Source organism: Ranitomeya variabilis, chromosome 4, assembly GCF_051348905.1.
Source record: "Ranitomeya variabilis isolate aRanVar5 chromosome 4, aRanVar5.hap1, whole genome shotgun sequence".
Lineage (NCBI taxonomy): Eukaryota > Metazoa > Chordata > Amphibia > Anura > Dendrobatidae > Ranitomeya > Ranitomeya variabilis.
This window is the reverse complement of record NC_135235.1, coordinates 771727958-771755870: the sequence shown is the minus strand read 5'-3', so window position 1 is coordinate 771755870 and position 27913 is coordinate 771727958. Positions and strand designations below refer to the sequence as shown.

Genomic DNA, 27913 nt, shown 5'->3' with positions numbered 1-27913 from the left:
GAATGCAGCCTATGACAGCCAGCTATACAAAGAATATTTGTGGTGCTACTACGCCACCTGGTGGCAGCATAAAGGAAATACAATTTATTTTTCATTCAGATAGGTCGCTGTAGTCGATCTTTGGGCCTGAGTGTACTTTTTCGTGCTGCCTCTATTCGCGTACTGCATAATCTACAAATCGCTTTACAAGATAATCTCACAGTCACTTGGTACCTATCCTGAATACTAACATTACAATCAGTATACTTTGGGGCACAGGCGCGAGGCTTGATGATGGTGGTTTGGCGACTATGAGCTTCACCCCCCGTTAGGTCCATAACTACCCCTATTAGCACACCGACTATTACAAAAAGGACATTAGAGCTCTTCTTACCTATCCTGGGCCCCGGCACGCTACCATGCCAAGGAAAGGAGGCTCCACCCAGCCGGCAAGTCGCTCAATAGTAGATCTGCTGTCAGATTCTGGCAACTCCAAAATGGTGGCCACAGCTTCAGCACCAGATATCACTAACCCCCTCGCCACGCGGCAGGACACTGCAGGGGATGTCGAGGAGGGGCTGACACAGGAAGACACTGTGGTGTCCACAGCTATTCTTATAAAAACTCTACAGGAGACATTTAAACAGGAGCTGAATCTTGCCATGAAATCAGTCACAGAACAAATGCAGGAGATACTACAGCGCACCTCCTCATTAGAGGACAAAAAGGATACGGTGGCAGATGCGCTTGAAGAAGATCAGGAACAAATAAGACAACAAATGGAGCGCATTCAGGAGCTAGAAATTAAGTGTGAGGACTATGAAAATCGATCAAGGAGAAGCAATCTCCGCATAAGGGGTCTCCCTGAATCAATAGTGTCATTGAAAGAGACTGCATCTGGTCTGTTCTCTGCCCTTCTCCCACAGGCAGACCCGAACACACTGCACATCACTAGAATACATAGAGCACTGGGCAAGCCAAGGTCTGATAATGCTCCAAGGGATGTAGTCCTGAAATTACACTATGAAGAGACCAGAGACCTCATTTTAACAGCAGCGCGAGACTCTCCAAATCTCCCAGGTGTTCCAAACTCAGTTCATCTCTATGCTGACATAGCGCCTGCCACTCTGAACAGACGCAGGGAGTTCAGACCACTCACTACAACCTTGCAAGCTGCCAAAATAAGATATAGATGGGGCTTTCCATTCGCCCTGTCTTTCTCCCACGATAACAAGCGCTTTACATGTCGATCATTTGAGGAGGGAAGACGTGTGATTGAGCAATTGGGTTTCAAAATATCAGCTGATCCACAACCTCTGCCTCAGAGGAAACCCAGACCAAGTAGAGAGTGGAAAGAGGTCCCAAGAGTTACAAGAAGCCAACGTGCGAATGTCACTTGAAAGATATTGAACAATGCGGCGTTCCCATTTAACTGTATTAATAACTGTTTCTCTCTGTGCTTAATACCTCAGAGGGTGGAACCTCACCTCATCTAAGAAAGAATGGTTCAAGTTGTTCGGTTGGAGTTGGAGGATTTTGACACCTCCCAAGGAGCTCATTTACATTTCTCCTTTTTCTCCTCCCCATACACCCCCCCCACTTTTTCCCCACTACCTCTCCCCCTCCACCCTTTCCCCCCTACCCCTTCCTCTCACTCCTTCCTTCTTTCCCACCTCCTCCCTCCCCCACTCTTCTCCCTTTCTACTTTTCCCTCTCCCTCCCAATTTGAAATGGATAGTCGGTACAAATATTTTCATGGGGTCCTATAGTATTATGAAGTTTCGTTACTGTTTTGTTGGGGATACCTGTGATATTTAACAATTTGAAGGGGCTGGACTTGTTAGGGGTTACTCTCACGTTACCCATTTTAGTGAAGCCTGGTCGTTTCCACATAATATGGACCACCAGTTCACTAAGTTATATGGGCTCTTAGCCCATCTGATTATAAATGTTTGTTCTATGTTGTCTTGTTTTGTCTCCCTCCCTCCCCCTTCTATTGTATTTGCTTTATGTAGGTTCGTAGATGTCTGCTCTAAATCTTCTACTTTGCATGGACTCCAGGTGGATCGTTACCGGGAGATGCCCAAGGTTGGGAGAAAACTTAGGGGTAAGCCTTTATATGCAACACTAACTCAGCCCATCTATGTGTAGGGTCCTATCCCATAATGTAAGGGGGTTTAATTCCCCCACCAAACGTAAAAAAGCCTTCCTGGACTATAAAAAACAGAATCCTGATGTTCTTTGTCTTCAGGAAACACACTTCTCCACCTCATCATGCCCAAAGTACTTTGACCAGAACTACTCTCGGGTTTTTACATCTTCAGGCACAAGTAAAACAAAAGGAGTAGCAATTTTCCTCAAAAACAATTTCCCAATACAGATAACAAATTCCATATCAGATGATGAGGGTAGGTTCTTAATCTTACTAGGCACATTACAAGGGCAAAAACTTTGTTTAGTAAATAGCTACCTCCCGGCCTCGTCTCAAGTTCAGGTTTTTAAGTCCATTTTAAACAAGCTGGATAACTACTCCTTCCAGCACCTGATATGGTGCGGAGATTTTAATTTCACGATAAATCCCACATTAGACAGCAATGCTATAAGACGTACTGACATTACTAAAAATGAGAGGAAGGAGATCTCCCGATTATTAATGGACCATCACCTGGCAGACATATGGAGAGAGATGAACGGTAATAATAGAGGTTATACGTACTACTCCCCCGCCCACAAAACATATTCCAGAATAGATCTTCAGTTGACAAATACCACCTCACTTCCTACAGTCCTATTCTCACGCCACGTACATTCAGCGTGGTCTGACCATGATGCTGTACTCTCAGTATTCAAATTCAATGTGTCCACCTCTAGCTTATATAGATGGAGACTTAACGAATCATTACTTACTGACCCTGTGATCACAAATACAATTAGGGACGAATTAACCGAATACTTTAAATTTAACACCTTTGGTGATGTGTCCCCCGGAACCATTTGGATGGCACACAAGAAATATATAACGGGCTCAATAATTAAGTTGGCTGCTCAAAGGAAAAAGACGAGAACTGAACTACAAACCAGATTAGAAAATAAATTAGCAAAATTAGAACAAGCCAACCAGATGTCCACCTCTCTCTACCTTTCCAAACAAATTCAGGAGACTAAAACTCAATTAGATGCCATCCTCACCACTAGAACTGAGAAGGCCTTGACTTGGACGCGAGCCAAATTTTACAAATTCGCTAACAAGCCGAGCAAACTATTAGCTCGTAAGTTACGTTCTAGGGAAATGATAAACACAATTTTTTCAATAAAAGATGGTTCGGGAAGGATTTCGTCTCACCCAGATAATATATATAGAACATTCCATGAATATTACCAAAACTTATACACCCAGCCCAAACCCTTATCTCCTCTCCCGATTCAACAATTTCTACAAAATCTCCACCTACCTAAAATCACAGATGCAACGGCTAAACAACTTCACTCAGAAATATCTATAGAAGAGATCCAATCGGTTATCAAAGCGTTGAAAAAGGGAAAGGCCCCCGGCCCTGATGGACTCACGGCCATTTATTATCAAAAATTTGCTGAAATTCTTTCACCCCACATCAAAAAATTTGGAGATGCCCTCCTTCAGGGCTCAAAAATGCCCCCAGAGTTTCTGGTTTCCCATGTTACAATTCTACCTAAGCCAAAAAAAGATCATTTACTGACCAAGAACTTTAGGCCTATTTCTTTACTAAATGTGGATTTAAAAATATTTACTGCAATTATCACAAGTAGAATAAACCGCATATTGCCCTCTCTTATTCACAAGGACCAGGTGGGGTTCATCCCATCTAGACAGGCCCCGGATAATATCAGACGTAATATAAACCTTATCCACACAGCAAACTCCCGCAGGGAACAACTTTTAATATTAGCCTTAGACATTGAAAAGGCTTTCGACTCACTCTCCTGGAACTATCTCTTCCAAGTCCTATCCAAATTTGGTTTTACTCGGGAGTTTATAGAATGTATTAAATTACTCTATGACTTTCCCACAGCATATCTGAAGCTCCCGACGTTGAGCCCTTCTCCCATATCTATTCAGCGTGGTACCAGACAGGGATGCCCACTCTCCCCGGCGTTATTTGCTCTGGCCATGGAGCCCTTGGCAGAAGCCATTAGAATAAATCAGAATATTACCGGTTTAACTAACTTAGGTGAACAATACAAGGTTAGCTTGTTTGCTGATGACCTCCTTTTGACTATTACCAATCCCCATACAACAATTCCTAATCTCTTATCTCAGCTTAATATATTTGAAGACATTTCGGGGCTAAAAATTAATATAGACAAATCGGAAGCTCTCTTTATTAATACCAGCAAAACTATTCAGGATAATATCACCTCCCAATTTAAATTTACAAAGAGGGATAATTATTTAACCTACTTGGGAATAAATATTACAACAAACAGAGCTGACCTCTTTAAATGGAACTACACACCACTTATCCAGAATCTTCACACTGATTTATCCAGGTGGGCTTCGCTAAACCTATCTTGGCTAGGTAGGATCCACACAATAAAAATGGTGACCCTCCCGCGGTTTTTGTACCTTTTTAGATCTCTCCCAATACCGATTTCAGCTAAAACGTTCTCAGGTCTTCACGCCACGATATCCAAATTTATATGGCAGAATAAAAGGGCTAGAATCCCCCAAAAATTAATGTTCCTCCATAGAAGACATGGTGGAGTTTCACTCCCAAATCTATCTCTATATTATAAAGCGGCACAAGTAGCACAATTAACAAGTATATGCGCCCTAAATAACAAGCCAAGGTGGGTTCATTTGGAGTCACATCTCATTAAGCCACTCACATTGCCAGGCCTCATGTGGTCCACGGGAAAAATCCCCAAACAACTATTTACAACAGCACCTTACACTGCTCACTCGTTTAATTTGTGGAGACGAGTTAGATTTAAATATTCACTGCAATCAGAACCCTCCCCATTAATCTCTATATTAGGTAACCCGATGTTCACTCCTGGTCTGGACCCACGTTCGTTCACTTGGTGGATATTACGAGGGATTACAACAATAAAACACTTGTGTGACCCTTTCGGTGTCCTGATGGACAGAGCAGAATTCGTGAGGAAGTTTGAACCCCCGATTAGAGAAATAATGCATATTAATCAGATTTTGCACTTTGCAGGTGGCCTAACTCATGGTAAACGGCCTGTTCCTGTTTCTGGTTTAGAACAAAAATGCCTTTCAGACCCAATGGGAAGGGGGACAATATCTTTGCTCTACTCTATTATGACTCCACCTCATGATAAGAAGAAGCTGGGTTTCATGAGACGGTGGGAGGAGGAGTTGGGTGTCGAGCTGACGTTGGAGAATTGGAGGAGGTGTTGCGACACACTAACTAAGGGTAGTCATCAGTCATCTCTAGTGGAAACCTCGATCAAGGTCCTTCATAGGACTTATCTAGTGCCAACTAAACTTCATAGCATATTCCCCAATGTCTCAAATTTATGCTTCCGGGGATGCAACCTACCTGGGGACATGATACATATATGGTGGTCTTGTCCAGTGGTGTCCAACTTATGGCAAAAGATAAACCTTCTGGTTGACCAACTGGCGGGGAAAAAGACCAACCTGGACGCCTCTGTTTTCCTGCTGGGGGCGAGACACCCGGCTCTTCCTAAAGATCTATTTAAGTTGGTTTCTTTTCTCTTTATGGCTACTAAAATTCACATTGCCTCAAAATGGAAGAACCCCGCGTTGTCGATCCATATGGTTAAGGAAAGGATGAATAACATTATGTTCTATGAACGCATTGGGGCCACTAGAGATGATGGGTGGGAACAGTTCTTTAAGATATGGGGTCCTTGGATGGATCTGCATCCTAACTTGCACTTGAGTCAGACTCTTCATCTGTCCCCATAGTATTTTGACTCTATGGGGATAACGTTTGTTATAAATTAAAAAGTAAATGCAATTTCTCCCTTCTTCTATGTTTTTCCCTTGTGTTGTCTTTGTCTTGTCCACCCTTGTCTCTATAAGGAATATGTGTTCTTATAATAATCAATTACAGACTCCCCTGCGAGGGAGTTCATTCACATTGCAATTTCATTTTATGAATGTTAAAGTTGAAATTTCAATAAAACCTTTTTTGAAACTAAAATGGGCAAGGCAAGGGGCAAGGGACGGGGAAGTGGACGTGATGATGGTGCATGCAGAGGATGAGGCCGTGGCCAAGATGAAAGTGGGCAATAACAAAGACCCACATCTTCTCGCTCAACCTTCCTGTCCCAGTTTCTAGGGGACCGCAGCACACCACTATTGAAGCCAGAGCAGTGTGAAACGGTTATTGGTTGAATAGTGGATAATGCTTCCAATCACTTCGTCGCCACCACCACCACGTCTTCCACACGGTCAAGTCTGAGTAGCCGTGAGTGTGGCCCGGATATTCTTTCACCCTGATCCTCCTATCCCCCACCATGCCGAGTGCCCTGAGACAACCGATCCCACATTTGGGCACTCTGAAGAGCTGTTCAGTTTTCCATTTAAAGATTCAGAACTCTCTGCCGGTCAACTTGAAGTGGGGACAGATGAGATCGCATGTAGAGAAGGCGATGGTGGACAAGTGTCAGAAGAGGTGGACGATGATGAGACACAATTGCCAGAAAGTCAGGAGGAGGAGCAGGGTGCGGATGCGGAAGACGAGGTGGTGGATGACTATGTGACTGACCCAACCTGGCAGGAGGACATGCAGAGCGAAGGCAGCAGCACACATGGGGAAGGAGACATATCACCCCAACAGGCAGGAAGCAGTGTGGTGGCCACAGACAGAAGGCGTGCATCCATTCCCCGTAACACCAACATGAGGGAAGTTGCCATTCCAACCTTTAGATCTTCCAGAGTCTGGTTATTTTTTAAAGACTAGATGCCAATAACCCCAAACAGGCCATTTGCAGAACCTGCCATGCCCGCATCAGTAGGAGTAGCAAAACAACCAGCCTGACCACCACCAACATTATCAGGCACATGGCAGCAAAGCACCCGACTTTGTGGGCCGAACCCTAGGCTCCAGGATCACTGCCTGCAGGTCACACCACTGCTTCTTCCACTGTTTTGCATTGAAGCCAATCCTCAGTACACCGTGCATGTGAAGATGCCCTGCACCTGTTGTGGCCCACAGTCAAGCAGCACCATCAACAAGCCCGTCTACGTCCTTGTCCCAGCACAGCCTTCAGTTGTCTATAACCCAGTCTTTGGAATGCAAGCGGAAATACCCAGCCAACGCCCCACAGGCCACAGTCTTAAATTCTAATATTTCCCTTCTGCTTGCTCTAGAAATGCTGCCTTTTAGGCTCATTGAGATGGAAGCTTTCCGCAACCTGATGGCAGCGGCCGTGCCAAGGTACTCCATCCCCAGTCGCCACTATTTCTCCCAGTGTGTTGTACCTGCATTACACCAGGACGTGTCCCACAACATTACCCGTGCCCTCAACAATGCTGTTACAGAGAAAGTCCAGATAACCACGGACACATGGACAAGTGCTTGTGGGCAGGGACAGGACATCTCACAAACGGCACACTGGGTTAACATAGTGGAAGCCGGGACCCAGTCGGACATTGGGATGGAACACGCTGAGGATTGCTGGCCCTACATCAGTGAGGGTTGCCCCCACAGTCTACCGCTTCTGCACCTACTCCTCCTCTTCATCCTCCATCTCTGAAATCAACACATCAGTCAGAAGCTGGAAGTACTGCAGCACTGCCTCAGCCAAGCGGCAACAGGCTGTGCTGAAGATAATCTGCATATGTGACAAACCGCACAATGCAGAAGAGTTGTGGACAGCGCTGAAAGGGCAGTCAGATGTTTGGATGACACTGCTAAACCTACAGCCAGGCATGGTCATGTGTAACAATGGCCGTAACCTGGTGGCGGCTCTGAGGCAAGGTGAGCTCACACACGTACCTTGCTTGGTCCATGTGCTTAACGCTTAAAGCTTAATGCTTCAACGTTTTCTGAAAAGTTACCCAGAGCTGCCGGATCTGCCAGTGAAAGTACGCCGTCTGTCTGCCCATTTTAGAAAGTCAGCTACAGCTTCAGCCTCCCTTCCCGTGCTTCAGCGTTTGCAGCTTCCAGCTCACCGGCTGGTGTGTGATGTCCCCACACGCTGGAACTGCATATTTTGGAAAGAATTTGTGAGTAGAAGAGGGCCGTTTTTGACTATCAACATCAACAAGGCTGTCGATATTCAGTTCAGTCTCCACACATAAGACCTCAGGAGTGGACATGGATGTTTGACATATGTACCATCCTCCAAAACTTTGAGGACTGCACCAAGATCGTGAGCGGCGATGAAGCCATAATTAGCATCACCATCCCACTTCTCAGCATTCTGAAAACCTCTCTGCTCACAATTAAAGAGGATGCATTGCAGGCAGAGCACGATGACATGGAGCATGGAACCATACTGTGGGATTACACTCAGCCCAACCTCATGTCTTCTCATCGTGGATTGGTACTTAATGAGGAGGAAGAACAGGAGCTACTTTCATGCGCTATAGACAGTACTACAAACACAGCTAACATACCGTCTGGGATGGCCTGAGGACAGGGAGGAGGAGGATGAAGATGAGGACAGCATGGTCAGTCATCCTGTTGGTGAGGACACAGAAGTCTTTCTTGTTAGCAGTCTGGCACACATGGCTGACTTTATGTTGCGCTGCGTTTCACGTGACCCTCGCATTATAAAAAATTTGAGAGACACTCATTACTGCTTGGTGACATTTCTAGACCCTCTCTACAAGGAGAACTTTCAATCTCTTCTACCAGAGGCAGAGAGGTGTACTAAAATGTTGCAGTACCAGAGGGCCCTTGTAGCGGAATTATTTAGAAAATTCCCATGTGAGAATGCTGGCAGCAGACGTCAGTGTTTGTTGTGCAACCAAGGAGTCCAAGCAAGAGAGACAGAAGTACAATCCAGCTTAGGCAGAGGAACAATGGCAAAGTTCTGGGACAGTTTTCTCAGACCCTCCCATCGTGCTGGCACACAGGCAAGGGGTGCTGTCACAAGAAGTGCATTGTTTGGAAAGATGGTGAGGTAGTACCTTGCAGATCGTACAAACGTCCTCCGTGATTCCTCTGTGCCTTTGAATTATTGGGTATCCAAGCTGGACACGTGGCATGAACTGGCTCTCTACGCCTTGGAGGTCCTGGACTGCCCTGCTGCTAGCGACTGTCTGAGCGGGTTTTTAGTGCCGCTGGTGGAATTATAACAGATAAGCGCATACGCCTGTCAACTGAAAATGCTGACAGGCTGAATCTTATAAAAATGAACAAGTCCTTTAACTGCCACTAGATCACCAGGGTGAACATGCTCTGTACGGTGCATTTTGGGCAGGGGGGCTGTGATGGCTCTATTTTATTTATTAAAAAAAGGACCCGACATTGGGGAATTGGGCATGCTATCACATTGGGCCTACTTCTTAATTCTGTCTCCTGCAATGTGTCCTTTAACTGCCACTGGATCATCAGGATAAAGGTGCTCTGTATGATGCATTTTGGGCAAGGGGGCTGTGATGGCACTATATTATTTTGTAAAAAAAGGAACCCAAATTGGGGAATTGGGCATGAATTGGGAATTGAGCACACACCACATGCCCAGCTAGGGTTGTTAAATGTTACAATGACATTTCCCAGTGAATGCATTTGTAGTGGTTGAAAGCAATGTTAAAGTTGAAAAACGCTTCAAAAACGCTGCGTCTGAACTAAGCCCAAGTGGGGGAGGAAATTTTCGGTCTGGGGTTAAATATTTGGCCTTACAGGCAAGTCATTAACCTGCAAAGGATGTACCTTAACATATTTCCCCGCAAAACCCGTTTTGGTTTCGTTTTCATGTGTTTTTTGTGGCACCGGGAAAAATGGCATGAATCTCGGAAAAAAATGGTTTAAAGCTGTGAACTAGGAGTCAGGAATGCTTCCAGGGGCGATCCCCATGATGTCCCTGTGTCATTTGTGCAGTGTTTCCATCATTTTCAGACGATTCTAGAGCGCCCCACTGCCGCAGGGCCGAGGGGTACCGGGCCTCTGGGTCTCTTGTTCTGGGGTTGTCACGGTGGCTAGACCCGGTCCGTGGCCCTGCCTGCCAGGGGGACGTCCGGTGTTAGAGTGGTGGTAAATGGTGGTGATGTTGCGGTGCAGTGTAGGTCGTAGTAAATAACGAGGACACCAGGTTGCAGTCTCTTTACCTCTTTACTGAAGGTTTTAGAATCCTCAGTCCAGAGCGCTGTCAACAGGGCTGTCAGAGACCGGCCAGTCCAAAGGCACATCAGGAGTTCCCTTTACAGGTGGGAATCAGTGTCTACCTTCTAGCGCTGGGTGTGTGAAGGGGTTAAAAAAGAGCCGGACTGCCCATCACTGGTTTCCATGTAGCGTCTTCACTGCGGATCACGTGACCCCTGACTCCTCCCCTGTGACCTCATCACAGGTCCTGTGCGCACAGAGCAGCCATATCTGTGGAGTGCGGCTCTGCAGGTGGAGGTATGTGGAGATTCCCCAGTACTGAGCGCAGCCGGGGACATTAACCCCTTCTGCACGGAGGAGACTCTTTATAAGAACCATAACGTTGTTGTTCTGTTTCCTGTAATAGATACATACGAGCCAACTATGGAGGACAGGAAGTGAGGAGCGGAGTGTTCTCCTAGTACAGGGCCCCTTTCTTGGCCCCACACAGTGTAATGCCCCCATTATGCCCTGTAAGCAGGTTCTGCCCCACACCCAGCTGCCTCGGGCACTTTACCATGAGCTGGTACCTCAGATTCTTCCCCGCACCCCTTTCCTTTGTTGGCGCCAAATCTGTTCTGTTCATAGTACCGCCATACCCCCACACACAGTATAATGTTCTCATAGTACCGCCATACCCCCACACACAGTATAATGTTCTCATAGTACCGCCATACCCCCACACACAGTATAATGTTCTCATAGTACCACCATACCCCCACACACAGTATAATGTTCTCATAGTACCACCATACCCCCACACACAGTATAATGTTCTCATAGTACCGCCATACCCCCCCACAGTATAATGTTCTCACAGTACCGCCATACACCCACACACAGTATAATGTTCTCATAGTACCGCCATACCCCCACACAGTATAATGTTCTCACAGTACCGCCATACCCCCACACACAGTATAATGTTCTCATAGTACCGCCATACCCCCACACACACAGTATAATGTTCTCATAGTACCGCCATACCCCCACACAGTATAATGTTCTCATAGTACCGCCATACCCCCACACACAGTATAATGTTCTCATAGTACCGCCATACCCCCACACAGTATAATGTTCTCATAGTACCGCCATACCCCCACACACAGTATAATGTTCTCATAGTACCACCATACCCCCACACACTGTATAATGTTCTCATAGTACCGCCATACCCCCACACACAGTATAATGTTCTCATAGTACCGCCATACCCCCACACACAGTATAATGTTCTCATAGTACCGCCATACCCCCACACACAGTATAATGTTCTCATAGTACCACCATACCCCCACACACAGTATAATGTTCTCATAGTACCACCATACCCCCACACACAGTATAATGTTCTCATAGTACCGCCATACCCCCCCACAGTATAATGTTCTCACAGTACCGCCATACCCCCACACACAGTATAATGTTCTCATAGTACCGCCATACCCCCACACAGTATAATGTTCTCACAGTACCGCCATACCCCCACACACAGTATAATGTTCTCATAGTACCGCCATACCCCCACACACACAGTATAATGTTCTCATAGTACCGCCATACCCCCACACAGTATAATGTTCTCATAGTACCGCCATACCCCCACACACAGTATAATGTTCTCATAGTACCGCCATACCCCCACACAGTATAATGTTCTCATAGTACCGCCATACCCCCACACACAGTATAATGTTCTCATAGTACCACCATACCCCCACACACTGTATAATGTTCTCATAGTACCGCCATACCCCCACACACAGTATAATGTTCTCATAGTACCGCCATACCCCCCCACAGTATAATGTTCTCATAGTACCGCCATACCCCCACACACAGTATAATGTTCTCATAGTACCGCCATACCCCCACACACAGTATAATGTTCTCATAGTACCGCCATACCCCCCCACAGTATAATGTTCTCATAGTACCACCATACCCCCACACACAGTATAATGTTCCTACAGTACCTCCATACCCCCACACACAGTATAATGTTCTTACAGTAACGCCATACCCCCACAAACAGTATAATGTTCTCATAGTACCGCCATACCCCCACACAGTATAATGTTCTCATAGTACCGCCATACCCCCACACACAGTATAATGTTCCTACATTACCGCCATACCCCCACACAGTATAATGTTCTCATAGTACCGCCATACCCCCACACAGTATAATGTTCTCCTAGTACCGCCATACCCCCACACAGTATAATGTTCTCATAGTACCACCATACCCCCACACAGTATAATGTTCTCATAGTGCCACCATACCCCCACAAGGTATAATGTTCTCATAGTACCGCCATACCCCCACACACAGTATAATGTTCCTACAGTACCTCCATACCCCCACACACAGTATAATGTTCTCCTAGTACCGCCATACCCCCACACACAGTATAATGTTCTCGTACCGCTATACCCCCACACACAATATAATGTTCTCATAGTACCGCTATACCCCCACACACAGTATAATGTTTCCACAGTACCGCCATACTCCCACACAGTGTAAAGTTCTCATAGTACCACCATACCCCCACACACAGTATAATGTTCCTACAGTACCGCCATACCCCCACACAGTATAATGTTCTCATAGTACCGCCATACCCCCACACACAGTATAATCTTCTCATAGTACCGCCATACCCCCACACACAGTATAATCTTCTCACAGTACCGCCATACCCCCACACACAGTATAATGTTCTCATAGTACCGCCATACCCCCACACACAGTATAATCTTCTCACAGTACCGCCATACCCCCACACACAGTATAATGTTCTCATAGTACCGCCATACCCCCACACACAGTATAATGTTCTGACAGTACCGCCATACCCCCCCACACAGTATAATGTTCTCATAGTACCGCCATACCCCCCACGCAGTATAATCTTCTCTTAGTACCGCCATACCCCTACACACAGTATAATGTTCTCACATTACCGCCATACCCCCACACACAGTATAATCTCATAGTACCTTCATACCCCCCACGCAGTATAAAGTTCCCACAGTATCATCATCCCACCACACACAGTATTTTGTTCCCACAATAGAGGCTTCCCACAGACACCGGATAATGTCCCCACAGTACTGCCCCCTACATGCACAATATGGTACCATCCACCTCACTGACTACCTCCGACCACCGACAATTAATAAATACTCACTTAGCCTCATTCTTGGTGCAGATACTAATGAACCCAGGATCTATGAGATATTTACCATACGATAGTTGGATAGGCAGGAGTGTATCATCCATAACGGTAGCCCACTCGGTTTCTATGATGCCTATGAAGTGACAGGGCTCGGTGGGGTGCGGTATTGGTCACCCTCTCCTTCCCATCATCACAATTTCAGCGATATCCACTAAAGGGCAAGTGGGGAGAGAGAGGCTAAGTGCCAGAATTGGTGCATCTTAGAGATGTGCCTTTTCTGGAGCGGCTGAGAGATTATGTTTTTATACTGGGGGGGGGGCACAGTATCCATGGCCCCTTCCTAGGCTATTAATATCAACCCACAACTGCCTGCATAGCCTTTGCTGGTTATTAAATATAGGGGGACCCTATGTCACTTTTTTGGGGGGGTCCCCCATTTTAATAGCCACTAAAGGCTAAGTATATAATTGTAAGCTGATATTAATAGCCTCGGAAGCTCCATGGGTATTACCCCTTTCCTAGGCTATAAACAAACTTCTGTGTGTGAATCAGAGCTGAGATCTAACGTGATAGAAGGTTACAGTGCGGGGAAGACGGGAAACCTTCATATAGACGGCCGGTGGGGATGGAGTCAGTGACCGACTCTGGCCACATATGTCTCTAGAGCCGTAGTAGAAGATGAAGATGTCGTCCTCATCATGAAGTAGTTGTTTCTCCTGTCGCGTGTAATGAATATCTCCTGCAGTATTGCTAATGCCGATTCCAGGGTCGGTAAATGAGACGAGAATTAGTGTTATGGAAGATGAGTCTATGAGAAACGTATTCAGCTGCCGACTCCGAGGAAGAAACTGCTTGTTGTCTGTGGCCTAAATATATAGGATTTATTAGTAGATGTAAAGAAGGAAACTAAATACTGTAAAATAATAAATCTCCTCATATGTTTCCCTTATTATCTCCAGTAATTGTATTATTACACAGGATTCTTATGATGTTACATCGGCTCATCTTCTCATTCAGGTCTCTACAATATCGGATCCTCTCAGTGAAGATCTTCTACAAAAGAGAATTGTCCTGATTTACCCATCAAAGATGGATATGGACAGAGACAAGATGGCGGAGAGGATATTACACCTCACCCTAGAGATCCTCTTCCGGCTTACTGGAGAGGTGAGAGATTCTGATGACGTCACATTACATCATTCTTATCTATGGGAATAACAGATGGACAGAACTGGAGAGGTGAGGACTCTGGAAATGTCTGTAGTGAGATTTATTAATGTGTCTCTCCATTACCAGGATTACACAGTGGTGAAGAAGACCTCTAGTGATCGCTGTCAGGACCCTGTGTCTGAGGGATGGGGAAGACCCCTGAGCCCAATCACAGGGCCTCCACCTCACCCCCTGATCCATGAGGACATCAATGACCAGAAGATCCTAGAACTCACCTACAAGATGATTGAGCTGCTGACTGGAGAGGTGACACTGCTGGGAATGCTGGGACATTATACAGTAACACTATGAAGGGATCGGGGGATGACGGTATCATTGTATGTGTCAGGTTCCTATAAGGTGTCAGGATGTCGCTGTCTATTTCTACAAGGAGGAGTGGGAGTATTTAGAAGGACACAGAGATCTGTACAAGAACGTCATAATGGAGGTTCCCCAGCCCCTCACATCTCCAGGTAATAGACAGGACTAAATACACACGGCCTATAATTATCTGTATGTAAAGAATGAATTCACTCCCTGTATGTGTTTCCTCCAGATCTATCCAGTAAGAGGACAACACCAGAGAGATGTCCCCGTCCTCTTCTTCCACAGGACTGTAACCAAGAAGATCCCAATGCTCCTCACGATCATCAGGTAGATGGAGAGAAGGTGTCAGGAGATCTCCCCTATGATGTGTAGACGCCGGTGAAGGTCTTGTGCTCAGTCTTGTTTTATCCACCAGTATTATATGTTTTATACTTGTGTAATGAGAACGGTGGAGATGGCAGGATTAGAGCTGATCATAGATGGGACTTCTCCAGCTGTCGGTGACTTTTATAATATTTGTTTCAGGGTGACGATCTGACCCATATTAATACTACAGAGACATATGTGAGGGGGGATGAGTGGTGTAAAGAGGAGATTCCCACATATGGCTACCCAGGTGAGTAGTAACCACTAAATGCAGAGAAGTCACAGATTCTTCTCATCACCGGCTGTGGCTGCTTTATCGGTGGTGTAGTCCGGCCGTATTACCATGATCACCATTTTACCTCTAGACCACAACATTCTCCTTCTATACAGTACACTGACCTGAGAGGCTTCCTGATCATCACTGCTCATGACAGGAAGCCTCTCAGGTCTAGAGACCCGGATGTCGTTGACATTGGGTCTCCATGGCAGCGATCAGGACCACGCGTTATGCCACAAATTCTAGGATCCAAAGGCAGAGGGGATGTTGGCCCATGTAGTGAGGGATCAGTGACCGGTCATGAGTCAATACAGATGCATATGTAATCAGAGCACCACATAAATCCCCGCCAACAGCCCCGCCGCAAAACACGAGAATCTCAGCTGAAAACTACAAATTAAACAACAACCCCATTTTTACAGTCTGACGTGTGTCACTTTATGTGGTGATAACTTTGGAATTATTCACAAAGAATAATAGAAAACAAATGGATCTTACAAATTATTTTCCAACTTCTCACAATACCCTACATACGATTGTACACTACTCTCTGGGCACATGGCCGTGTTCAGAAGGGAAGGAGCGCCATTTAGCTGTTTGAATGCAGATCTAGCTGGAATAGTTTGCAGACACAATGTATTGGGAGCACTGTTCGTGGTCAACTGGCAGCTCAAAAGATCTCCACCATGAACATGCTTGGCACTATCTTCTCTGCTTTCCATATCCCAAGGATTGCCTTACTCATCGCCCTTTAAAATAAACTAAACTACATGTTGACAATCCACAAAACTTCTGGGAGAATGTCCTATGGACAGATGAGACAAAAATGGAACTTTTTGGCAAGGCACATCAGCTCTATGTTCACAGAAGGAAAAATGAAGCATATCAAGAAAAGAACACTGACCCTACTGTGAAACATGGAGGAGGCTCTGTTATGTTCTGGGGCTGCTTTGCTGCATCTGGCACAGGGTGTCTAGAATCTGTGCAGGGTACAATGAAATCTCAAGACTATCAAGAGATTCTAGAGAGAAATGTGCTGCCCAGTGTCAGAAAGCTTGGTCTCAGTCGCAGATTATGGGTTTTGCAACAGGATAATGACCCAAAACACACAGCTAAAATCACCCAAGAATGGCTAAGAGGGAAACATTGGACTATTCTGAAGTGGCCTTCTATGAGCCCTGACCTAAATCCTATTGAACATCTTTGGAAAGAGCTGAAACATGCCGTCTGGAAAAGGCAACCGCCAAACACGAGACAACTGGAGCAGTTTGCTCTTGAGGAGTGGCCAAAATACCTGTTGAGAGGTGCAGAAGTCTCATTGACAGTTACAGGAATCATCTGATTGCAGTGATTGCCTCAAAAGGTTGTGCAGCAAAATATTAACCCTTTCACGCTAGAGCCTGATTTTACCTTCGTGACCAGGCCAGTTTTTTCAATTCTGACCAGTGTCACTTAATGAGGTCATAACTCTAAAATACTTCAATGAATCCTGGTGATTCTGAGATTATTTTCTTGTGACATATTGTACTTTATGATAGTGGTAAAATTTCTTTGATATAACTTGCGTTTATTTGTAAAAAAAAAAAAAATGGAAATACAGTATATACCGAAAATTTAGCAATTTTCAAAATTTTCATTTTTATGCTCTTAAATCAGAGTCATATCGCACAAAATAGTTAAAGGGAAGGTGAGCTAAGCCCACCGGCATCAGAGGCTTATCTCCAGCATTCTGTAATGCATTCTGTAATGCTGTAGATAAGCCCCCGATGTATCCTGAAAGATGAGAAAAAGAGGTTAGATTATACTCACCCAGGGGCGGTCCGGTCCGATGGGCGTCGCGGTGCGGGGCCTCCCATCTTCTTACGATGACGTCCTCTTCTTGCCTTAACGCTGTGGCTCCGGCGCAGGCGTTCTTTGTCTGCCCTGTTGAGGGCAGAGCAAAGTAGTGTGGTGCGCAGGCGCCGGGAAAGGTCAGAGAGGCCCAGCGACGCCCATCGGACCCGGAACGCACCAGACCGCCCGCCCAGGTGAGTATAATCTAACCTCTTTTTATTCAGTCGCCATGACAGCACCACGAGAGAGGCGATCCGCCCTTCAGGGACAGGAAACCTTCAGACATAAAAGGGCGGCACCTCTCCCCTCCGTCAGTTGGTTTCCTGTCCCTGACAGGCGAACCTCTTCAGACAAGACCTCATGAAGAAGGTTGAAGATTAACCCCTTCACCCCCGGAGCTTTTGCCGTTTTTTCGTTTTCGTTTTTTACTCCCCTCCTTCCCAGAGCCATAACTTTTTTATTTTTCCATCAATATGGCCATGTGAGGGCTTATTTTTTGCGGGACGAGTTGTACTTTTGAACGACATCATTGGTTTTACCATGTCGTGTACTAGAAAGCGGGAAAAAAATTCCAAGTGCGGTGAAATTGCAAAAAAAGTGCAATCCCACACTTGTTTTTGCTTGGCTTTTTTGCTAGGTTCACTAAATGCTAAAACTGAGCTGCCATTATGATTCTCCAGGTCAGAACGAGTTCATAGACACCTAACATGACTAGGTTATTTTTTACCTAAGTGGTGAAAAAAAATTTCAAACTTTGCTTAAAAAAATAAATAAAAAAAATTGCGCCATTTTCCGATACTCGTAGCGTCTCTATTTTTCATGATCTGGGGTCGGTTGAGGGCTTATTTTTTGTGTGCCGAGCTGGCGTTTTTAATTATACCAATTCGGTGCAGATACGTTCTTTTGATCGCCCGTTATTGCATTTTAATACAAATCGCGGCGACCAAAAAAACTTAATTCTGGCGTTTCGATTTTTTTTCTCGTTGCGCCGTTTAGCGATCAGGTTAATGCTTTTTTTTTATTGATAGATCGGGCGATTCTGAACGCGGCGATACCAAATATGTGTAGATTTGATTTTTTTTATATTGATTTATTTTGATTGGGGCGAAAGGGGGGTGATTTAAACTTTTATGTTTTTTTTATTTTTTTCACATTTTTTAAAACTTTTTTTTTTTTTACTTTTGCCATGCTTCAATAGCCTCCATAGGAGGCTAGAAGCAGGCACAACTCGATCGGCTCTGCTATGTAGCAGCGATCATAAGATCGCTGCTATACAGCAGAAATGCAGGTGTGCTGTGAGCGCCGACCACAGGGTGGCGCTCACAGCACGCCGGCATCTGTAACCATAGAGGTCTCAAGGACCTCTATGGTTACCTTCCTGATGCATCGCCGACACCCGATCATGTGACGGGGGTCGGCAATGACGTCATATCCGGCCGCCCGGCCGGATGCGGTAGTTAAATGCCGCTGTCTGCGTTTGACAGCGGCATTTAACTAGTTAATAGGTGCGGGCAGATCGCGATTCTGCCTGCGCCTAATGTCCCGGCTTTGATGCGGGCTCACCGCGGAGCCCTGCATCAAAGCAGGGGAGCCAACATCGGACGGAATAGTACGTCCGATGTCGGTAAGGGGTTAAGGAAGATTTCCCAGTCCTGGTGGTCCGATGCAGGTAGCAGGAGGGCCTCTACCTCGGACTAGCCAGGGCGCCGGAAGCACCACACAGCAGGGGGACTGCTTGTGTCAGGTGACAGCAGAGAGAAGCAGCCTTCAGAAACGGCTTTTTCTGGGTGACCCTTTTTTTTCTGCAGGTATGAGGTAAGTATAGGCTACCTGCTCTGGGGCTGTGTCTGCACCTCGGGTCCGGTCGCATCCTACCTCTGCACCGGCCATGTGTCTGTGGGCTCGCCGCGCTTGCTGGGGGGGGGGGGGACGTTCCGGGTGACGTCTCTGGTGGCGCTTCCTAATGACGCGGCCGGCGCGGTCCATTGGCACGGCTGGGCATGCGCGGTGGCCGCGCCGGCTGGGGCGGTTTATTTTCCTGCTTTTGTGGTGGGAGCGCCTGTAGCCGGAATGGGCGTTCCCGAGCGGCGTCCCCGATGGCGTCTCCTGATGACGCAGCGGCGCAGTCCATTGGTGCGGCTGGGCATGCGCCGGGCTGTCTGCGTTTTTTCCTTCATTGGGGCAGAGGCGGTGATGTGCCGGGGCCTGGGGTGGGGGCGCGGCTTTACGAGCGGGGGCCAATTAGAAGTGTACCGGGCAGGTCACGTGGATTTTCCTGCTGACCCCCATCCGGGGGTGGTACCGTTGGGGGCAGAATTTAAGGGCAATATGGCGGCCGCTGCATGTCTCTGACCCTTTATCATAATGGAGTCGCCAGAGCAGGAAGCACCACAGATGCTGCAGCAGCCTCAGCCTCTTGAAGAGACCCGTGCCATCTCCCAGCGTCGATCTAGTGGCAGTAGTCTCGCTGGTGGAGTCAAAAATGTTCAAGCAAGTCCTCAGGTCATAAGACTACTTTGGCCAGGAAGGACCCCCCATTATCTACAGTACCATTCACTACGCATCTGGGTAAGTGATCTACGTGAAAGTTCACCTAGTGATCCTATGTCCCTGTTATGTCCTCCTTTATCCTTATTAGGGGAGAAAATGCACCGCCAAGTCCAAACACAGGGAATGTGGCGAGTGTGGGGCTCTACTCCCGGATGCTTATGAGAAAAAGCAATGCAGACCTTGCATACAGCGCCTTACAGAGGAAGAAGCTCCCGACCTTACGTCTACCTTGAAGGATATGGTTAGACGAGAAGTCAGGGGTTCTATTCGGTCTCTTTCCCAAAAGACAGACTCAAAAAAAGGGAAGAAACTTAGTTCCCCAGTTTCAGAAATTGAGTCAGACTCGGCTGATCTAATGATCTAACCCCAGACTCCTCTCCGTCTTCCTCTTCATCTATAGACGTTGAGTCAGGATATTCCTGTTTACCACTAGATAAAGTGAATCGGCTTGTTAAAGCGGTAAATAATACCATGGGGATTGAGGAACCTCAGTCAGAATGGTCTATGCAGGACATAATGTTTAAGGGGTTGGATAAAAAATCCCGTAGATCTTTCCCGGTGATTGATAAAATAAACGCTTTAATCACAAAGGAGTGGAAGAAACCTGAAAGGAAAGGATCGCTCCCACCGGCGTTTGAGAAGGTATCCTTTTGAGGAAGAGGCATCGTCTTCATGGGATAAAGCCCCGAAATTAGATGCAGCAGTTGCCAAAGCGTGTAAAAAGACCTCGCTACCATTCGAAGATTTGGGCAACTTAAAAGACCCGTTAGATAGGAAGGCTGACGTCTTTCTTAAAGGGACCTGGGAAACAGTGGCAGGATCCCTGAGACCAGCAATTGCGGCCACTTGTACAGCTCGGTCACTAATGGTGTGGCTTGACCGTCTAGAACACGGGTCCCCAACTCCAGTCCTCAAGGCCCACCAACAGATCATGTTTTCAGGATTTCCTTTGTATTGCACAGGTGATGCAATTATCACCTGGGCAAGACTAAGGAAATCCTGAAAACATGACCTGTTGGTGGGCCTTGAGGACTGGAGTTGGGGACCCGTGGTCTAGAAGACCAACTTAAGAGCAAAGTCCCTAGAAATGAAATCCTATCTTCCCTTCCTATAATTCAGGAGGCAGCGGCTTTTCTCTCCGACGCTTCGGCGAATTCGGTAATATTCGCCGCTAGGTATATCTCTATATAGATATATATATATATAGCTCTATCAAGTGCAGCCCGCAGGGCTTTATGGATTAAATGTTGGCCGGGAGATTTACAAGCAAGGTCAAAATTGTGTGGCATTCCCTGTGAAGGGACACATTTGTTTGGGCCAGTACTGGACGAATTATTAGAGAAAGCCGGCGATAATAAAAAACGGTTCCCCTTCCTGGGAAGACCCCCATACAGACGGGAATACAACAGAGGATGGTACAGCCGCAGAAGATCAATTAGAGAAATATCCAGACAGGACAGTAACAGGAAAAGAGGTAGAGGCTATATGTTTAACACCTCTCGGGACTATAAAAAGCCTCAATGACTGCTGGACTAAGTGGGGGGAAGACTTTCAGCCTTCTTTCCTGTCTGGTTGAAAATTTCTAATAGCCTGGTCTAAAGTTCGAGTTCCAGAACTTTCCCCAAAACAAATTTTGTTTAACTCCCATCCGTTCTTCTTCTACAGAACAGTTGGCACTGGAGTCGGAGGTCCAGGATCTACAGCAAAAGGGAGTGCTGATTAGAGTACCCAAAGTACAGGAAGGTAAGGGGTTCTATTCCCCTCTCTTTCTGGTTAAAAAACCTGATGGATCCTTCCGTACCATCATTAATTTGAAAGGTCTGAATAAATTCCTGCTGGTTCCCTCCTTCAAAATGGAGTCGGTAAAAACGGCAATAAAGCTCTTGTTTAACAGCTGTTTCATAGTTGTCTTAGATTTAAAAGACGCCTATTATCATATCCCAATACACACAGACCACCAACAATTTCTCAGAGTGGCAGTTTCAATTAATGGCTCTATAGAACACTTCCAATACCGAGTCGCGGTCACACCCCGTGTATTCACTAAAGTAATGGTGGAGGTCATGGCACACCTTCACGAGCAGGACGTCTTAATAATACCCTATCTGGATGACCTGTTGATTGTTGGTCATTCGGAATCACACTGTACTGACCAATTGGGAAAAGTAACATCAGTATTGCAGGAATTGGGGTGGATCATTAATCTTAAAAAGTCCCGCTTACAACCCTCTAAAATACAGGAATTTTTGGGTCTGGTCATAGATTCTAGCATACAGGAATGTCGCCTTCCAGAGGCAAAAGTAAATAAAATTCATCAATTGGTGATTAAAATGGTCAAGAACCCATCAATCTCTCTGAGAAGAGGGATGTCTCTTTTAGGGTCCCTTACATCGTGTATCCCGGCGGTTCTCTGGGCCCAATATCACACCAGGCCACTACAGTGGGACGTATTACGTAACACCCATCGCTTATCAGGACACCTTGACAGTATATTTTCACTATCCGCTGAATCTATACAATCTTTGAATTGGTGGACACTCACAACAAATTTACGTAGAGGGGTTCCCTGGACAAACGACGTGTCACGAATAATAACTACAGATGCTAGACCCAGGGGATGGGGAGCGCACATGGGAGATAGTTGCATTCAAGGACTGTGGTCCCAAGCCGAACAGAACTTGACATCCAACTTAAAAGAGTTGTTAGCGGTGGAACGCGCCTTAAGTAATTTCCTCATACCACTTCAGGGTAGACATGTCAGAGTGCTCTCAGATAACCAAGTGACTGTAGCCTATATTAATCATCAAGGGGGTACTCGGTCAAATTCATTAATGAATGTTGCGGATCATATTTTTCAGATGGCCGAAAAACATCTTCTGTCTCTTACAGCTCTCCACATAAAGGGGAATGTTATGGTTCTCAATGGCAAGAGAACATAGCCCAGCAAACATGAGTACTAGCTCTTGGAAGGATGGAAACTAAACTGACCATGAACTAAACCTGCCGCACAACTAACAGTAGCCGGGTAGCGTTGCCTACGTTTTTATCCCTAGACGCCCAGCGCCAGCCGGAGGACTAACTAATCCTGGCAGAGGAAAATATAGTCCTGGCTCACCTCTAGAGAAATTTCCCCGATAGGCAGACAGAGGCCCCCACATATATTGGCGGTGATTTAAGATGAAATGACAAACGTAGTATGAAAATAGGTTTAGCAAAATTGAGGTCCGCTTACTAGATAGCAGGAAGACCGAAAGGGCACTTTCATGGTCAGCTGAAAACCCTATCAAAATACCATCCTGAAATTACTTTAAGACTCTAGTATTAACTCATAACATCAGAGTGGCAATTTCAGATCACAAGAGCTTTCCAGACACAGAAACGAAACTACAGCTGTGAACTGGAACAAAATGCAAAAACAAACGAGGACAAAAGTCCAACTTAGCTGGGAGTTGTCTAGTAGCAGGAACATGCACAGAAAGGCTTCTGATTACAATGATTGACCGGCATGGAAGTGACAGAGGAGCAAGGTTAAATAGCGACTCCCACATCCTGATGGAAACAGGTGAACAGAGGGGATGATGAACACCAGTTCAATTCCACCAGTGGCCACCGGGGGAGCCCAAAATCCAATTTCACAACAGGGGAAACTCAATGTCGTGGCCGACTATTTAAGCCGCAACAAACTAGGACAGGGAGATTGGACCTTGAATCAGACTATCTTCAATCAGATTGTACGCTTATGGGGGTGCCCAGACATAGACCTTTTCGCGAACAAGGAAAACAGGAAACTACACCGTTTCTGCTCCTTAAACCCCAGAGAAAACCCATACGCAGTGGACGCTCTTCTAATTTCATGGCACTTCAATCTCGCTTATGACTTTTCCCCTCTAAATTTAATACCATTAGTTCTGAGGAAGATACGGGAAGACAAGGCCCGGGTAATCATGATAGCCCCGTTCTGGCCCAGAAGGTCATGGTTTCCTTGGCTGAGGAAGATGTCCATTTCTCAGCCTTGGATTCTCCCAGAAACATCGGATCTCCTCTCCCAGGGCCCAGTTCTCCATCCACGAGTCGCCAACTTACATCTAGCGGCGTGGAATTTGAGCGGTCACTGTTAAGGGCAAAGGGGTTTTCTTAAAACCTTGTAAACACGATACTAAAAAGTAGAAAACCATCCACAACAAATATCTATGTTAGAATTTTGAAAAATTTTTTGGAGGTTTCAGGGTCACATATTGGCCAAAAAATCTGTATTAAGAAAATTTTGGAATTCCTGCAAAAGGGGTTACAGATGGGACTGGCCACAAGTACTCTCAGAGTTCAAGTATCGGCTCTGGGGGCTCTGTATAATAGTAAATTAGCCAATAATCACTGGATATCTAGATTTTTCAAGGCTGCGTCTAGGTCCAGGTCACTAATTAAACAAAAATTGGTTCCGTGGGACCTAAATTTTGTGCTTTCCGCTCTAATGGAAGCACCATTTGAACCTATTGACACAGTTCCAATTAAAATCCTATCCTTCAAAACTGCCCTTTTAGTTGCGCTCACATCTGCAAGAAGGGTTAGTGACCTGCAAGCTCTATCTAGACAGCTTCCATACATGCAGTTTAGAGAAGATAGAGTTATCTTAAAACCTGATCCTCTTTACCTTCCGAAAGTAGCTTCAAAATTCCATAGATTACAGGAAGTTGTTTTACCTTCGTTTTGTTCTAACCCCACTAATGATAAGGAACGAAAATTCCATTCGCTAGATGTAAGAAGATGTCTTCTTTAAATATATTTCGGCTACTAATTCTTGGAAAAAAGATAATTCCCTATTTGTATCCTTCCAGGGAGTTAGAAAGGGACTTAGGGTGTCCAAAAACACGTTAGCTAGATGGATCAGGGAGGCAATTTCTCTGGCTTATTCAGGGCTTATTCAGCAGGTGGTGTGCAAATCCCGGAGGGTATAAAAGCTCACTCCACTCGGGCCATGGCTACTTCCTGGGCAGAAAGATCGGAGGTATCGATTGAAGACATTTGTAAGGCGGCCACATGGTCTTCTCCGTCTACTTTTCTTAAGCACTATAGACTAGATTTGGGTACCTCCTCAGATCTCACATTCGGGAGGAGGGTGCTTGAAGCAGTTGTCCCTCCCTAGTCTCTTTTACTTCTCTGAAAGTCTCTCGTGGTGCTGTCATGGCGACTGAATAAAAACACAAGCTACTTACGGGTAGCGTGGTTTTTCAGGAGCCCATGACAGTACCCTTATATTCCCTACCCTCTCTTCTTGTATGGGTCAGCACCTTCTTTCCATTAGGTCCTAAGTTTATTCACTGGGTGAATTGTACCATGTTTTAAAGTTTATATGCTACTAACCTAGGAGATTCTCTCATGCTGTGTAAACCAACTGATGGGGGAGAGAGGTGCCGCCCTTTTATGTCTGAAGGTTTCCTGTCCCTGAAGGGTGGATCCCCTCTCTCATGGTGCTGTCATGGGCTCCTGAAAAACACCGCTACCAGTAAGTAGCTTACGTATTTCTCATCTTTCAGGATACATCGGGGCTTATCTACAGCATTACAGAATGCATTACAGAATGCTGGAGATAAGCCCCTGGTGCCGGTGGGCTTAGCTCACCTTCGATTTTGGGGGTGACAGGTTGCCTTTAATAAATAACATTTCCCACATGTCTACTTTACATCGGCACAATTTTGGAAACAATTTTTTTTTTGTTAGGAAGTTATAAGGGTTAAATTTGACCAGTGATTTCACACTTTTACGTTGACAAAACCATTTTTTTAGGGACCACATCACATTTGAAGTGACTTTAAGGGGTCAATATGACAGAAATACCCAAATGTGACACCATTCTAAAAACTGCACCCCTCAAGGTGCTCAAAACCACATTCAAGAAGCTTATTAACCCTTCAGGTGCTTCACAGGAATGAATGGAATGTGGAAGGAAAAAATAAACATTTACTTTTCTTTCACAAAAATTTTCCTTTAGACCTTTTTTTTTTACTTTCACAAGGGTAACCGGAGAAAATGGTCTATATACATTTTGTTTTGCAATTTCTTCTGAGCATGCGGATACCCCATATGTGGGGGAAATCTACTGTTTGGGTGAACAGCAGGGCTTGGAAGAGAAGGAGCGGCATCTGACGATTTGAATGTAAAATATGCTGGAATAATTAGCGGTTGCCATGTTGCGTTTGGAGAGCCCCTGATGTTCCTAAACAGTAGAAATACCCCACAACTGACACTGTTTTGGAAACTAGACCCATTTGGGAACTTATCTGGATGTGTATTGAGCACCTTGAACCCACAAATGCTCCACAGAAGTTTATAATGTAGAGCCATGGAAATAAAAAAAAATACGTTTTTCACAAATGAATCTTTTTAGCTCCATATTTTGCATTATCTTAAGGGTAATAGGAGAAATTGCTCCATGCAATTTGTTGTGCAATTTCTCCTGAGCACGCCGATACCCCGTATGTGGGGGAATACTACTGTTTGGGCGCATGGCAGGGCTTGGCAGGGAAGGAGCGCCATATTGGAGAGCAGATTTTGCTGGAATTGTTTGTGGGTGACATGTCACTTGGTCAGAGCCCCTGACATGGCTAAACAGTGGAAACCTCCAACAAGTGACCCCATTTTGGAAACTAGACTCCTTAGGGAACTCATCTAGATGTGTGGTGAGCACTTTGAAAATCCAAGTCCTTCACACAAGTTAATTAGGTAGAGCCATGAAAATACAAAATCATATTTTTTCTACAAAAAATAATCTTTTCTCCCTCAATTTTTTTCCAATGGGTAACAGGAGAAATTGGACCCCAAAAGTTGTTGAGCAGTTTGTACTGAGTATGCTGACATCCCATATGTGGGAATAAACCACTGTTTGCGCGCATGACAGAGCTCAGAAGGGAAGGAGCGCCATATTGGAGAGCAGATTTTGTTGGAATTGTTTGTTGGTGACATGTCACATTGTGAGAGCCCCTGAGGAGCCAGAAAAGCATAAGACCCCAAAAGTGACTGCATTTTACACAATACTTCCCTGAATGAATTCTTCTAGTGGTGCAGTGAGCATACTGACACCACAGCTGTTCCATAGAAAATTATACCATTGGGCAGTGAAGAAAAAATAATTACATTTTTACCACTAAAATGTTGTTTAACCCCAGAATTTACATTGGAAAATAGGTAGATAGGTAAATGGTCACTACACCCATAGATGAATTCGCAGAGGGGTGTCATTTCCAATTCGCAGAGGGGTGTCATTTCCAAAATGGGGTCACTTCAGGGAGGATTCTGCTGTTATGGCACTTTGGAGAGCCGCTAAGTGCCAGAACAACAGAATCCCCCTGAAGTGACCCCATTTTGGAAATTACACCCCTCTGGTTATTCATCTATGGATATAGTGACCATTTTCTCTACATGGATGATTTCCAGAAACACGTAGTGGAAGTTTTAGAGCAAAAATGTCATTGTAGTGCCCAATATATTGTGCCCAGCTTGTGTCTCTGGAGACATCCCCCCCCCCACCTACCCCCGGAAATTGTTAAGTCCGCTCTACTCAGATGTGTCTGTCACTAAATAAACCAAATGCTTGACTGTAAAAACAGTGTAAAAACGTGATTCTGTGTGGAAGATTGTAAATCAGTCATGGAGGCATAAGGCCGGCAATGATGGGCATTGTGGGCAATAATAGCGGGTATCACGCCTCATTCCTCTCTTGGAACATACAGAACATCTTCTCTGGAGGTTCTTTCTTGTTTCAGTTGCTGGAATGAGTACAATAAAATGTCCCTCAGTGAGTCTTCTGACATCTTCAGATCATAAAGGATTGGCGGGGACAATATTTTCAAAAACAATAATTTCAATGAGGTACCAAGAGGTTGTACTCCAATAAGCTTTAT

At 45.5% G+C, this 27913-nt stretch overlaps 1 protein-coding gene across 2 annotated transcripts in view; it reads left to right on the top strand.

Annotated features, from left to right (window-relative positions):
* Positions 1 to 10425: 10425 nt before the first annotated feature.
* Positions 10426 to 27913, top strand: part of LOC143766950 (uncharacterized) — a 33929-nt gene continuing 16441 nt past the window's right edge. For both annotated transcript variants that reach the window (XM_077254967.1, XM_077254966.1), the window contains exons 1-6: positions 10426 to 10526; positions 14474 to 14623; positions 14753 to 14932; positions 15015 to 15138; positions 15222 to 15319; positions 15518 to 15608. In XM_077254967.1, the coding sequence (XP_077111082.1) occupies positions 14546 to 14623; positions 14753 to 14932; positions 15015 to 15138; positions 15222 to 15319; positions 15518 to 15608 (571 nt within the window). In that variant the 5' untranslated portion in view covers positions 10426 to 10526; positions 14474 to 14545. The remainder of the gene's footprint in view (positions 10527 to 14473; positions 14624 to 14752; positions 14933 to 15014; positions 15139 to 15221; positions 15320 to 15517; positions 15609 to 27913) is intronic.